A 16064-nucleotide genomic window follows, 5' to 3' on the forward strand; every position below is an offset into this window, starting at 1 on the left:
TGTGGCTCCGCCGCTGCTACAAAAAGTGGCTCTATAGTGTACTAGTAGAGTTAAGTTCTTTTTTTGGGAGATAAGGTAGATATCTTCAAGAGTTAAGTTAAACTTAGCCTTTTATGATATTATGAATGTTTGAACGCATTAGGCTTAGAAATTTTTATTCTTTAGTTCAATGCCCTTATGGATGGTATGTTATTCTAGGTTTATGATGGGAGACCTTGGCATGGAGGAGGAGTTATCACGCGAAGGTAAAATCTACTACTTTTTAATCTAAAAAGAAAAGAAGTTAGTTCGATGATCTTTCTCTTGCTATTAATCTTTGAGCCTTTAGTGGCTATCATATTATATGTTATTATTAATCTTTGAGCCTTTAGTGTCTCAATCCACCTACCAATATGCAGCATGTTTTATTACCATGTTATATGGTAAAAATAGCACGGTCTAGTCAGTTTTCGGACTGATCATTCAAAAATAACCAGCATTTACCAAGTCAATAAAAAATAGCCACTATTTTGCTGCAACAGAGACCGGTCCAGCATATATAATATACTGGAGTTCGGTGCACCTGTGTATGAACTTCCAGCATATTGTGCTGGAACTCCAACACACGGAAAGTTCTAGCATAATATACTGGAGATTCGAGCACTTGTGTATGAACTTCCAGCATATTATACTGGACTGGTATACTTTGCTAGAACTCCAGCATATTCTGCTGGAGTTTTAGTGTACTTATGCTGGAACTCCAGCACAGCATACTTATCTTGGAACTCCAGTATAATATACCGGCGTATTTTCCGGGTTTTGAACAGTGTTTTCGCTCAGATTTATCTTTACATGAAAAGTGACAAAATTTCGATTACTTTTGAAACTGGACTATTTTGAACAACCACTTGTAAATCTGCTATTTTTGAATTTCTCCCTGTTATATGGCGTACGGTTATGGAACATTACGTATCTGCTACTGGAAGTTGTTCTAATTTGTTGTGAATGAACTTCTATTTTCGGGAAATAAGAGAATTGAGAAGTAAGTTTGTTCAATGGAAAATTTGGAACTTCCTTCCAAAAGCATTTTTTTCTGTCTAGAATTTATCAATTTTCTTATTTTAATTTCGGATGGATCAATTTCTCCCTTTAGCAGGCATCGTTCTCTTTCTTCTGCAACTGCCATGCCATCATCTGCACACTTAATGCAACTCAATTTTCAACATTATATTGTTCCATCTTCAAATCTGTGCACCCATTATGCAAAAGCATGTAAAGTTATTTTAATCAATTTTCCATTGTATATAGCCGTAGAGGCAAAAACTAAATACAACCTTTTTATCCAATCCAAGAATGACTAAGGTCCCATTTATCCGTTCAAAATAATTATCATCCATTCAGAAAATAGAAAAAAAAGATTTATGCCATGGTGATGCAGGAGGGAGGATTAACATTCATAAACTTGATTTCTGATTGACAAATTTCATGCTTTACAGTGAAATCTAAATCATGGGGAGTTCTTTTTTGTCTACCGGCTAATCTATTAATATAGAATAGGAGAGGCAAATAACTATTATGATAACAAGTGACATAACATTAAATTGACACATGTAAAAAATTTGGACAATCCTCCAACTTTCTTGGAGTATCAAAATTCAAATTCATTTAAAAATAGATGTGAAAGACACGTTTTTTTTCAAAATTCAAAAATTTTAAATTTTTCAAGCAATAGAAACTACCAATAAAAACCACCAACTACTCCCACTTCCTCCACTCCCCTTCCTTTTAAAAACTAACTGAATTTCTCCTCTTGCATATATTGGATTAGAAAAAACGTATAGTTCCCTTTTTTCTTTCACCAAAAATTTGCCGGGGAAAATTTCATCCAAAATCATTCTTTATAATTTTTCGTTGTTCTATGAGTAAATTGCTAAGCATCTAATCATCATTTTGCAATTATGCATCTCAGGTGATGTACTTCCTTCTGCTTTTGACTTTTTTCCTTTCATGTGTGAATGCCGAATATATATATATGACTATCTACATACTTTGTTTTTATCAACGTAATATATAAAACTTTTCCCTTCTTTAAAATCTTTAAAACACAAGAAAGAATTTCTTAAGTTTTTGTTTGTTTCCTCGATTTAAATAGCGAAAGGAAGATTTTTTTTCTTCTAGAATTCTTTCATATTAGTTTAGCCTTTATTCTTAGCAGAAGGGGTTGTTTTTAAAAATGGAATATTCTCATTAAAACTCATAAAGTATTAGGAATGATTAAACTACATGGATTAAAATTTGTAATTTGCGCGACTCTAAATGCAAAGAAACATTACCCTTTCAGTTAGTTTAGGCATGATCTTAGCAAGTTTATCCATAAATCATAATAGTTTATCCGGGGAAAATTGCATCCAGAATCGTTTTTTATGATTTTTTGTTGTTCGATGAGTAAATTGCTAAGCATCTGATCATCATTTTGTAATTATTCATCTCAGGTGATGTACTCCCTTCTGTTTTTGACTTTTTCCTTCCATGTGTGAATGCTGAATATATATATATATATATATATATGACTATCTACATATTTTTAACTTAAAGTAGGATTGGGACATTGAGACTTAACTCATCAGGAAGTGACGGATACGAGTCAGCGCTAACTTTGCTTGGCACTGGTGTATTTAATCTTGATTAGCGTTTTGTGGGAAAAATCATGCTATCAATCTCCAGTTTGTTCATGAAGTCCTCATCGCCATTTGAAAACGGGATACACATAAACATTTTGAAGGTAGCCTTTCAGATTAAAGTTTTTAACACTATCAAGTTTTTAACTCAAAGTAGGAATGGGACATTGTCACATTGAGACTTGACTCTGAAGCATATTGTGACAAAATTATGCAAGGACAATATACTTTACATATTAAAGTAAGAGATACTAATAAGTAATAACATTATCATGTGACAATTCAATCTTTTACAAAAACTAAAAACTATTTCGTCGATATGATACTTAATTATGTAGCCAACTCTAAAGTCAAACATCATAACGACTCTAAGGTTACAGAAGTCTTCGACACTTTTAATAGGCATAGCATTGCAAGTGTTATTGGCGCTATAAAGCAAGTGCGCTTAATCATTTTGACAACACATTCTATGGAGGAAGTTAATATTTTATTTTATCAATTGGAGTTATGTAAAAGGGCATACTTTATTGTCTTGATGATGTGAATTCCACAAGTATATGATAGACAGGAAATGTATTGAGATTGTCAAAGAATTCTTCAGACATGTCCTTTTAACCAAGAATTTTTCTTGATATTTTCTACTATTAATAAAACTCATGCTCCTAACTTAAAGCTTTTTGTTTGACTTGACTTAGATGTCACAACCAAAAGAGGAAGATAAGTCATGCTTGGCATTTGTTTTTCCTCACGACAAGGAGAATCAGAAGAACGTATTAATATATAACATTTCTGATATTCCTGTTTACATGTGTGTGTATGTGTGCACGTCTGCATCAGAAGCTCTTTGCTGAGATAGAAATTAGTTAAATGGAGTTTGGCATATGGGACATCCATAATGTCTTACAATGCTAAGAAGTCTTCTTGAACATTGCTGAGAAGGCAGAGCTATAAGAACATGAATCTGAAGGAAGCATCAAAACACGAATTTTGAAATTCAAAACTACTCCAGGTTAGTGCTTCAGTTTGAGTTAACATTATGTTGTCAAGTGGCTCATTACAATCTAAAGAAATATAACTTGATATAACAAATAGGTTGAAGAATATCACAAATAGGTTGATGTATATATGTAGTTTATAAACAAAATTTGAGGGATCAAACAATTAATATCTTTAGTATGACAGTGGGATGTCATGCACAATGATTGTGGGTTTTATTTGATTTTTAAAGTGTGCAATTAAAGATCTGTTCACTTTGATAAGATTTATGGATATCCTTTGTCCACATGGATACTTAAGGATATTGCATAGATTTTGGCAGCTTAAGAATGTTTTCGGCCAAAAGATCTGATTCTTCATTTCTAAAATTAATTCTCTATAACTAGGCTAAGTTATTCAATTTACTAGGATCTATCTTTTATATAAATTCAATACTATTGTATTATACTTTGTTTTTATCAACGTAATACATAAAACTTTTCCCTTCTTTAAAATTTTTAAAACACAAGAAAGAATTTCTTAAGTTTTTGTTTGTTTCCTCGATTTAAATAGTGAAAGGAAGATTTTTTTTTTCTAGAATTCTTTCATATCAGTTTAGCCTTTATTCTTAGCAGATGAGGTTGTTTTTAAAAATGAAGTGTTCTCATTAAAACTCATAAAGTATTAGGAATGATTAAACTACATGGATTAAAATTTGTAATTTGCGCGACTCTAAATACAAAGAAACATTACCCTTTCAGTTAGTTTAGGCATGATCTTACATATGTGAATGTAACATTGCCCGTATTTTTTTGCCAAATTCTATCTTCATCATTGTTGTAATATTTTTGTTGAGCTTTTCGCATCGAGTTAACAATTCAGGAAGTGTAAAGTCATACATCGAGAAACAACAACTTTGGTTGTAGAAGACAGAAATCATACAAGTTTATCCAAAGTTTGATCTTTGATGTTCGATCTTTGATCATTACATGAATTCATTTGTCAGATAAAGTTTCTAGCCAGAGAAAGCAAACAATTTCGTGGAATTTGTTGTGAAAAGTGAGTTCAGTTTGCATTTACTTAGATTTATATTCCAGAGAAAGATGGAGTTCGACGAGAATGCTTTGTTCGTAAAGCTCATTATTTTATTTTATTTTATGTAATAAATTCAAGCTAATTGAACAGAGACAGTGATTTTGTTACATATATTGTAGAGTCTTAAAGATTGTGACTATTTTTTTTTTTTTTGTTCCAAATGCGGTTTAAGAAGTAGAGGTTGTTACTTTCATTAACCAATAACATATTATTTTTGATCACTTTTCATTACCATTTCAAGTAATATTTCTTATTATTTTTTAATTTTATAATTCCTCGCGTATCGTGCGGGTACGAATACTAGTTAATGCATTAAATGGCCAGATGCTTTCCACCCTTCCTCGCTTCTTTGCTCATTTCATGCAAATTATGAGGTGCACTTACACTCAAATGCTTAACAGGCCTGCAGTTTGGAATATAACTACGAGAAGAAAAACTTGACTTCCTCTCTGCTTGTTACATCGTACTCCAGAAAATTCTTATCAGGTGGTTTGAGTGTGTCACTAGCTGGACCAGATGGCTGAGTTTTGGGTGGCGGTGTGGCAGGGTTTCTTACAGCGGCAGCTGCTTTGACATGGAACTTTATGCCAAATATGTACTTATTTTTAAAAGAGGCATGTGGTTTGTTGCCATTAAATAAGTTACATAATGCTATAAATTTTAATGGTGATAAATTTCTTTTTTGTTTTAAAAAAAAACTTAATTATATTAATCAAGTGTGTTATTATAGAAAATATGGTGTCTTACATATATTGCAACTTTGCTCGAGTGGGTGTAAAGTTTCCGTATGGTATCAGCACTAAATTATAAGGGTCGAAAATTAAATAACATTTATATACTAATAAAGTGAGATTAGAGAAAATATAGTTGTTTTGCAATCTTCATCTGGAGCATTACATTTCCAAATATAGACACACTCTTATATTGGGCGTAATGTATTAACACCCACAAGAAAATACAAGAGAATTTTATCTATTTTCACCATTAGTACCGATAATGGGAACGACTATTGCTACATATAACAAATAGCTTTTGCTATAAATACAAAAATTGACCTCTAACATTTCATGGGATGTTAAGCAGGCAGGAGTGGAGGCCTGACGAATCCGAGTCCAACGAAATATTGCATTATCTTCACGTGTTGCTCATGGCCAACCACGGTCGAGGACAAGCATTTCCAACTCTTAATGGCATGGTCCGACTCTTGTCATGCAAGGGCAAGCATTTCCTCTTTCATGACAATCAAACATGCAGATTAATCTCTATAAGGACTCCGGACATGGTCTGATTCGTGAAGGCATCTGCATGTCAGGTCGTAATTCACCTCCAAACCATTGAGCAACTTTAGGTGTTATGGACATTTTGCTCATTTCATGATCAAATTCATCGAGATCCTGATCATAACTTCGGGCGACTCCGTCACCTATATTCATCCCCTTCCCTGCAGTACAGATTTCAATATCGTCTTCATCACTAGTACCCTCATCATCATCATCATCATCGTTGTCATATGAGCTCCGAACCATTGACCAGTACACAAAATTTGGCCGGATGAATCTTCCAAAACATATAATAAGAGATGAGACATAAGAACATACTAATTAATACAAATAGCAGAACAAATATTATCTCTGAAGGTACTTGAATATCCAATTCAAGATCAACCCAATTAATGCACTTGAGAAATCAATAGTCCAATGTAGAAACAAACCTGTCAGATCTCAATAGCAGACAAGGATCAAATGGGAAAAACATGTCAAGCCTCTCTCTACCACCAAAAGAGATTGAAAGATCGGACTCGAGCAGACCACTTGATACAAAGTTATCAGGCACATCAAGATTAGTTACTTTTGCCAACCGAAGAAATTCTTTCACTACTGATGGCAAGCATACCTGTTAAAAAATATCAGGAATATCAAGATTAATTACTTTTGCCAACCAAAGAAGTTCTTTCACTGCTGATGGCAAGCATACCTGTTAAAAAATATTTTATTGGAGACTGGTAGAGAATCCACTAACAGATAAAGATATACATACAACTATTGGCTACGTTAGAGAGCACTAATATCAAAGAAATACAGAATGAACTTATACAACAGTACAATCACAAACTAGTTTGGATCGGCTACCAAATATCTAACCGAACTCAAAAGAATACTTACAAATACCGGACTATGCAATATGAAACCAACAATGAATAGGCCTCAATATCAATCTGAATAGTTTGCTTCCACTATGTTCTGTTCTTCGGTAATCCGCATGAACCCCAAGAGATTTCAAGTTTTTGAAAGTTTGCTTCATGTGACTTTAGTTAACACCTTTAATCATCACAACGTCACAAACGAATGAGTGTATTTGGAGGTGGAAGTCATTATCATACCATCTCGGTCAATCTTTGCTTTTGTTAATGGCGATCATTCCGTCTTGCCTAATTATGCTGGCTGCACATCCATCTTAATGTCTGCAACGCATCCCATTGATATGTTCAGCCCAACATTTTAGTTCCCTGAAACTTGTTGGCATTACAACAATTTTGTATAATTTGTTTCACTTTGACAAACATCCTCCTATTGCATTGCATCACTTCTACACCCCCACCCCCACCCCCCACCCCCACCCCCCCAAAAAGAATCCTCTATTTTAGTTTTGTTTTGTATCTGCATCTAACCATTTTCCGAATGACGGAACCTCTATATCTAACAACAAAAAAAAACAGTGAATTCCCCCAAGTGGGGGTGTGGTCTGGGGAAGGTGAGATGTACGGAGCCTTACCCCTACCCTGAAAGGCGGACTTGGATCTACCAAATGATAAGAATGCCTGTGAGATTCAATCATAAACCACTTTGCCTCGATTCTAGGGGTTGTTTCTGAAAGATCATCGGCTAAAGAAAAGATAAAAGAAGTAATGCAAACAAGTATTAACAACAAGATAAAAAAGGACTGAAGCCAAGGTAGCGATTAAATGGTAGTAATAGCAATCTAAGAATAAAGGGATAACAAACTAACACCAACGCTATCGAACTAAAGAAGACAAAGGGAAACGTTCGACTGTCTACTAACCTTCTATCCTAATCCTCGACCTCTGGTCCTCTACACCCTCCTATCAAGGTTCATGTCCTCAGTAACCTCCAATTGCACCATATCACGCCTAATCACCTATACCCAAGACTTCTTAGGCCTACTTCTATATCACCTATACCCAAGACTTCATTGGCCTACCTCTACTCCTCTTCATACCCACCAAGGTCAACCTCTCACGCCTCCTACCTGGGGCTTCTGTGCTTCTCCTCTTAACATGCCCTAACCATCTCAACCTCGTCTCCCGCATCTTATCCTCCCGGGGGGGCCGCTCCCACCTTATCCCGAATAACTTCATTCTTAATCTTATCTAACATAGTGTGCTCGCATCCATCTCAATATCCTCATTTCAGCTACTCTCGTATTCTAGACATGAAATTCTTGACCTGCCAACACTCTAGCCCATGCAACATGGTCGGTCTAACCTCTAAATCTAAAGCACTGTGATTCCATAGAACCACCTAATCTCACTCAATTTTTTTTTATGCTCTCTAAGCTTACAGCACATATAGTCTATCCGCACGAACTAATAAAAAATAAAAATAAAACACAAAACAAAAGAAATCCATAGAGAGAGAGAGTGTGTGTGTGAGAGAATGCATTACCATTAATGGGCTCAATGGATGCCTCAGGATATCCTCTATGTGCTTTGAGAGCCGTGACCTGATACGAGGAATAGCAAGCATTGATCTCATGCGAAAACAAAGTATGTACATCATGGCCTGCATTACAATGAACAGAATCAGTAACAATTTGTTTGGATGTTAACGAAGTTTCTGAAAATTTTGTGCTAAAGTAAAGTTAAAATTTCCTACATGTTTTGCAAAATTAAAGTTGGAAGAAGTCTTTTTAAAGAAAAAGTCTTTAACCACTTCTCTCAAAGTTTCCCACAATGCACAAAATATGGAAGTTAACTTCCTAACACTTTCCTTTCCCCTTCCCAGCACTCACATGGTATATAAATAAAATTAGCCCCAGGGATATAATTCGGAAAGCCTTTACTTAATTCCACACTAACAACAGAAAAAAGCCTTGCACTCCTGAAACAATATAACAACCAATACCAAGAGTACTTAAAGAGAATCATTTGCTGATTACAGAATTGACACTGATCTATTCTCTTGGTCTCAAGATTGACAGTACAATAGTATAAGTCATTATTTCACTTAAAATAGAAACCACCACAAATAACTTCACAAAAATGAACAAGGATCTGTCTGTGTGAGGGAGTGGGGCAGACCATTAAAGGTTTTGACTACATCAAAGCTGTCAAATACCTGGTACCCAACATAGAATTCCTTGTGAGCTTTTGGATTGATACCACCACTCTGGTTGGAGCAATAAGTGGAACACCATTCAACCAAACTAATCCTCGCACAAAAAGAAAGAAATCCATGACTTGGGATGTGCTCAATTTATTACTAACCAAGGGGAGCAACTTAAAACTATAAAGTGTGCAAAGGAAGATGGTTAGGTTCATCGAGTAAACCTTTCTACATATTCAGCAACAGATGAGATAGACAAAAACTTTGCACGAGCCAAATAACTGGCAAGATAGGCAACAGCACTCATTCTGCAAAAAAACAATAAAAGTATTACTACCTCCCAACAACCATGAGAAAATGTGTAACTAGCAAGCAAAGAGCTATCAAATTTATCCACTCCCAGAGAGTATCAAATCTGTTCAGTAGCATTTGAAATTGAAAAATCAAGATCACCGAGAAGCACTTCATTACCTTCTGACAAGGAAATGGCAATGGCTACTTCAGTACTTCTAATTGTCTTATCCAACACAGCTGAAAAGATACTTAAGCACAGTAATCTATGACTTTTAAGGACCACTATTTGATGGCATGTTATCTATTAAAGTCGGCTAGTCTTAGTACTGAATACTACTCTGAGTGCATGTAAATTCAGTGAGAGGATCATAGAGGGACCAATGTTGAGACTCCAAGCAGTGTCCCAACAAAATTCAGAAAAGAGGGGATAGTTGAATTCAAAATTACAATAAATATATGTATAAACAGGGAGCACAGACTATTCATTAGCTTCCATAATTACGTTCAAAGATGAAAGAATCCTAAGCTCATTGACCCATTTACATAAAGAGCAATCTTCTAAACACTCAGATTGAATAGCAAACTGAGCGAGCGGTTGCTTGTGTATCCATAAGATATGACTAAGCTAATTGATCAACAATACGGTGTCAGGGTGCAACAGGCGGGAAAAGCAAGAAAAAGAAGCCAAAGAGTCAAAACTCTATAATCCTCACCTCCATTGTGGATAGATACTGCTCTTAAATATATCAAATAGTGTATCAGCAAATCTCATGCCACAGTTTTCAGGATCCAGCGTACAGGCATAAAACATCACAAACTGCAATATCAGCAAAAAGTTTAAGTTTAATTTTAAAGGGCAAGAAGGTACACATAGAAGTAAGACAAAGAAACTAAGAAGAATACTGTACATCAAGTTCAAGAAGTGCTGGGAAAGAAAGAGTACACTAAATGAAAGACTAGCCCAAGTGTCAGAGATGATATTACGCATGTTGTATGCCATCAAAACAGTATGCTGAAAAGACTGGAGAAGAGTCTCAAAAACCTACACCATATGAAAGACAACTGCATGTAAGAGTTAGAAACTAGACATTGATGCGTCCAATTTACCTGACTCAGGCGTCCACTCTCTTGGCAAAAGTTAAGGTGTTCAAAGGTAAGCACCATCAAGCTATCCAATTTTTGAGCACTGGCATTTCCAAGCCGTTCCATCCAAGAAATTCGGAGCTGAGAGTAAAAAGCTAGTTAGTATATAAAGAATGATGGCAAAAACCAAATCAAAAAGCTGGATGAGCTCAGTAGTAGAGTACAATGCTCTTAACCTTGTGGTCAGCAGATCGAGCTTCTGGTGAACGCTCTAATAATTTTACTTATAAAAGAATCAAAGAGAGATGAAATATTTTAACAGAATTTGATCAATCATCAGCTGAAAGCTACTTATTTTCTTTGTATTTTCCTTATAATAAGTACTTTCGATATGCCTAGTGTATTGTATTTATACAAGATACAATCAAATACTAGCTTAATCGAAAAATGGAGAAAGGGATACAACCGCATACCACATGAAAAAATAACCGTTTACAAGAACAAAAATAAAAAATCTTGCCAAAGACGGTAATACGGTATCGTAATTCTCTCTAATTGATGACAATTTTGAATATACTGGACCCTAATCCAATTGTATACAATCTTTTGATCAGAAGATCAACACCATGAAAAAGGAAATGTCGGTAGACGAATATGGGCAGGGTGAAAATAAAACTGTGGGAAATATGACCTTTACTAAGGAAAATAATTCGGAAGAAAATAGTACTCTTGACCACTTAAATGCTGGTCAGAGTTCACACAATATTGACAAGGCAAATTTTCCTCAAGGTTGACTCAGATTTATAGAGAAATGTTATGAAATCCTCTTCTGAATCATCAGGTATTCTTTAAGTACTTGGATTCTTCAAGATTAAGACCATTTTTTATTATAAGGTATATGATTTCTATAAATATTGGGAAATCCCCATATACACATAGTATACCAAAGAGTAGAGAAAGCTAGGCTAAACATGGTTCTGTACAAAATTCACCCAATTATCTATACAAACAGGAATCAAGTGTGCACCAAAAATAAACTGGAGGCACATAGGGATGGCAAGCAGTGCGGTGTGAGGCGGGGCAGGTGCGGGCGGGTTTTCTCTTAACCCGCAAAATTTCAACCCGCCCCGCATCTACACCCGCCCCTCCCCGCCCCGCACAACTGTTTTTTTCTTCATTTTGTTAGTCCTATTTTTTTTTCTATGGTGGCATTTTTATGTGGAGTTGGTGCTCACAAGAGGGAAAAGGAGAAGAAAAAGAGCGTACAATTGGGTGGTAAAAAGCCAGTTGGAAGGTTAGAGAGCAACATAAGTAGTAGTAAAGCTCTTTTGATGGCCAAAATGATATCTTGGAAAAAAAATTACTTATGGATTTTTTTTCCCGATTACAGATGTGGATCGCTAAGGCAGAGCATGATGAATCTGGACCTTCAATTGTTTACAGAAAATGCTTCTAAATACAGCATTCCGAGACAGAGAAACAGAAGAAATATACAAACTTTCATTTTGAGAGCAGCACCGCATCTATTGATTGCATATAATATGCTTCTCATTTGTATTTCCTTTTAATTATTTTTGTTTCTATCCCTTATCTGAGTCAATCTCAAATATTCGGTCATTGTTGGTATGAAAAAGCAAGCAATTCATGTTAAGAGTCAATTTAAAATTTAATATTTTTATATAGAGTTGTATGTGAAATGATGTTGTGATTTGGTAGATGGATAANTACTGGACCCTAATCCAATTGTATACAATCTTTTGATCAGAAGATCAACACCATGAAAAAGGAAATGTCGGTAGACGAATATGGGAAGGGTGAAAATAAAACTGTGGGAAATATGACCTTTATTAAGGAAAATAATTCGGAAGAAAATAGTACTCTTGACCACTTAAATGCTGGTCAGAGTTCACACAATATTGACAAGGCAAATTTTCCTCAAGGTTGACTCAGATTTAAAGAGAAATGTTATGAAAACCTCTTCTGAATCATTAGGTATTCTTTAACTACTTGGATTCTTAGATTAAGACCATTTTTTATTATAGGGTATATGATTTCTATAAATATCGGGAAATCCCCATATACACATAGTATACCAAAAAGTAGAGAAAGCTAGGCTAAACATGGTTCTGTACAAAATTCACCCAATCATCTATACAAACAGGAATCAAGTGTGCACCAAAAATAAACTAGAGGCGGGATGGCAAGCGGTGCGGGGCGGATTTTCTCTTAACCCGCAAAATTTCAACCCGCCCCGCCCTGCATAGCAGTTGCACCCGTGTTCACCCGCCCCGCATCCACACCCGCGCCCGCCCGCCCGCCCCTCCCCGCCCCGCACAACTGTTTGTTTCTTCATTTTGTTAGTTTTAATTTTTTTTTTCTATGGTGGCATTTTTATGTGGAGTTGGTGCTCACAAGAGGGAAAATAAGAAGAAAAAGAGCGTACAATTGGGTGGTAAAAAGCCAGTTGGAAGGTTAGAGAGCAACATAAGTAGTAGTAAAGCTCTTTGATGGCCAAAATGATATCTAGGAAAAAAATGTACTTATGGATTATTTTTTTCCCGATTACAGATGTGGATCGCTAAGGCAGAGCATGATGAATCTGGACCTTCAATTGTTCACAGAAAATGCTTCTAAATACAGCATTCCGAGACAGAGAAACAGAAGAAATATGCAAACTTTCATTTTGAGAGCAGCACAGCGTCTATTGATTTTTTTTTTTTTTTGCATATAATATGCTTCTCATTTGTATTTCCTTTTAATTATTTTTGTTTCTATTCCTTTGTCTGAGTCAATCTCAAACATTCGATCATTGTTCGTATGAAAAAGCAAGCAGTTCATGTTAAGAGTCAATTTAAAATTTAATATTTTTATATAGAGTTGTATGTGAAATGATGTTGTGATTTGGTAGATGGATAAAGAGCTTGTCAGTTCATTTTATATATTCTCTTGATCCCAATATATTAAGTGGAATCAATTTCATCTTTAGAAAGTCAGAAAATTGAGTTTCCTTCTTTGATGAAATTTTTAAACCCGCACCCGCACCGCACCTAGATTTTTTTTTTTTATTTTGACCCGCACCGCACCCGCATAGATTTAATTTTTTTTATTTTGACCCGCACCGCACCCACATATGTTTAAACCCGCAACGCCCCGCATGTGTCTAAACCCGCACCGCCCCATTGTCATCCCTAAGGCACAAGACTACTCTGGATATGTACAAAATCACTCTCAAGTGTCACCCACTTGTAACGATCTCCTATTTCTTTCCTTCCATTCCTTCCATACTACCCTCACAAAAGCTTTTCCTGTTAGAGATAACGCAAAGTGAACCGAATAACTGCAACATTAATATTTTTACACAGATACTTGATTTTCTTATTCTCAGCTCCAAAAGAAATGAAAAGATATATCACCATCAACCGCACTATCCCAAGGAAAAAAAAGAGTCAAAGAAACAACACTAGTGGCAATGGCAAGTTGGCAACACTAACATACAGAAGAATATCAGTAAAAAGATGAAAATCACCTGGTCACCATCTTGCTGACCATCATCTACTAGACCATCCAGATCTTCCAGCTCCATATCGAAGATGCATTTGGTGAAATCCTCATTTAAGATTTCATCCCATGCGATGTCTACCTAAGAAACTCAAGGACAAAAAGAAAGTTAAGCTAATGCAACAACTTCTACACAGTGACAGAGCAAAGCTTCAATTTCAAACAACTTACATCCAAATCTATCAGCCAATCCATAATTGCCACAAGCATGGTTCTTCCAACAAGACCACCAATTGCTCCACCCTCCAGTTTTAACATGTTCTCCACATATGCCATGATGAACTTCAGGCAAAGAAAAAAAAAACATGGATAAGAATTTAGGAGCTTCCAGCAATAAGGAGCACAACACAGAAGAAACAGATTATCAACACAAGGTTCTGGTGATGCAAGGTTCACTAATTAAAAAAAATGTCACTAGAACCAGAACATTGAATAAGCTGCATAGTGGAAGAATCTTCTTTGTAAAGAAAGCATGTATCTGCACTTACTGGTTCCTTTGTGTAATTGATTGGCATCCTCTGCATCTTCTCCTTTACTATCTTCTCAAGTCTCAAGGGGGAGAGAGGAACTAACTCTGCAATGTCTACTAAAGTTGAATGGACACGATCAATGACTTGGCCCTTTCGTAGAATGCCACGTGGCTGATTCAACAATGATATGAATGAAGGAGGCGGCACAAAATTGTTCACAAGCATTTCCAAGCACAAATCGACATACTGCCCACCGGATGTAGCCTATAGCATAGGAGAAGACTCATGATCATAGACACAATTAGACACAAACATGGAAGATTGCAGCACTAAAGCCACATACCAAGGATATAAGTAATTCCATCAAAGCATCCATTACATCAGTCCCATAGTTCCACATGCTCATTCCTAAAATCTGAAGGCGAGTAAGACATTTAAGTATACAAGCTTACCAACCACTATTCTTATCTAAAAGATGCAGATTGTTAATACAGCTACTTAGAACTTACAGATGAAAGAAGACTTTGATGATGAACAATGTCTAGACAAGAAACTGATCCTGACAAAGCTTTTAAACATGTCTGAAATGCGAAGACCAAATGAAATAAAAATTAAAACATGAAGCAAAAGAAACCACCACAAAAAGTGATTGCATGTGCAATCTCCAAGGAAACATACCACCAGTAGGGCAACCTCCTCGGGTACAAGGCGTTCCTTACAGTGCATAACCCCAACAAGCTGGTTATATTTATCCGGATCACCCTAATACACGCAACATTCAGCTATAAAATTCACTCTGCAGTGCTATAACAAATATATGGAAACTATAAAGAAGCGCAATTCATAAAAACTGCACAAGATGCACCAGTGAAAATAGCAACTAGAAAGGTACAGAACATTCACATATGTGAAGATGTTTGCCAGGAAAAAAAAAAGTGAAACAGACAAAAAAAACAGTAATTTAAGCATAAGGAATAAGTGAAAACATTTGGCTTGCTGAATATAAATGAGATACGTGTGCCAGGAAAGTAAATAAAGTGAAACAGACAAAAAACAATCAGTAATTTAAGCGCAAGGAATAAATGAAAACATTTCGCTGGCAAGTGCTTGCCGAATATAAATGAGAGAAGTCACATCCCACTCACCACCACCACTCCTCCTCCCCCTCCCCCCTCCCCCCTCCCCCCTCCCCCCTTCCCCCACTTATATAATCTTCCAGTGGGACACACTCCCACAACCTACCGCAACAATATTTGGGGCATACCTCCAAACCACCGGTCGCACTAACGCTTAAGAGCGATCAAGAATCATTAGCCAGGACGCAAAGCCCTTTTTACAAAACACCGATCTTAGGTGACGCTGAAGACAATACCAATTTACCTTAACAATCGAAACTTCTTTCCTGCTCATCCGAGCTCATGACATCTTTGTCAAAATTTTCCCTTCACTTGTGCCATTCCCGGCCCAATCTCCACGACCAGAGCTGATTCACCAGCATGCATCAAATCAGAACAAAAATAGTACATAACCACCAATCCGCTAACCAATAGCAAGCTCCCCAACTTGGCTCGAAGCCATATATCACAACA

At 36.1% G+C, this 16064-nt stretch overlaps 1 protein-coding gene across 1 annotated transcript in view; it reads right to left on the reverse strand.

Moving 5' to 3' along the window:
* Positions 1-5547: 5547 nt before the first annotated feature.
* The window catches only part of LOC109210840 (RNA polymerase I-specific transcription initiation factor RRN3-like), a 12242-nt gene continuing 1725 nt past the window's right edge, over positions 5548-16064 (reverse strand). The window contains exons 3-16 of the mRNA XM_019374311.1: positions 15154-15237; positions 14985-15056; positions 14819-14890; positions 14494-14739; positions 14177-14287; positions 13974-14087; positions 10472-10588; positions 10308-10406; positions 10078-10181; positions 9295-9378; positions 9083-9170; positions 8411-8527; positions 6439-6620; positions 5548-6284 (exon numbers count right to left, since the gene is read on the reverse strand). Coding sequence (XP_019229856.1) covers positions 5990-6284; positions 6439-6620; positions 8411-8527; positions 9083-9170; positions 9295-9378; positions 10078-10181; positions 10308-10406; positions 10472-10588; positions 13974-14087; positions 14177-14287; positions 14494-14739; positions 14819-14890; positions 14985-15056; positions 15154-15237 — 1785 coding nt within the window. The 3' untranslated portion in view covers positions 5548-5989. The remainder of the gene's footprint in view (positions 6285-6438; positions 6621-8410; positions 8528-9082; positions 9171-9294; positions 9379-10077; positions 10182-10307; positions 10407-10471; positions 10589-13973; positions 14088-14176; positions 14288-14493; positions 14740-14818; positions 14891-14984; positions 15057-15153; positions 15238-16064) is intronic.

This window comes from Nicotiana attenuata, unplaced genomic scaffold (assembly GCF_001879085.1).
Source record: "Nicotiana attenuata strain UT unplaced genomic scaffold, NIATTr2, whole genome shotgun sequence".
Classification (NCBI taxonomy): Eukaryota; Viridiplantae; Streptophyta; class Magnoliopsida; order Solanales; family Solanaceae; genus Nicotiana; species Nicotiana attenuata.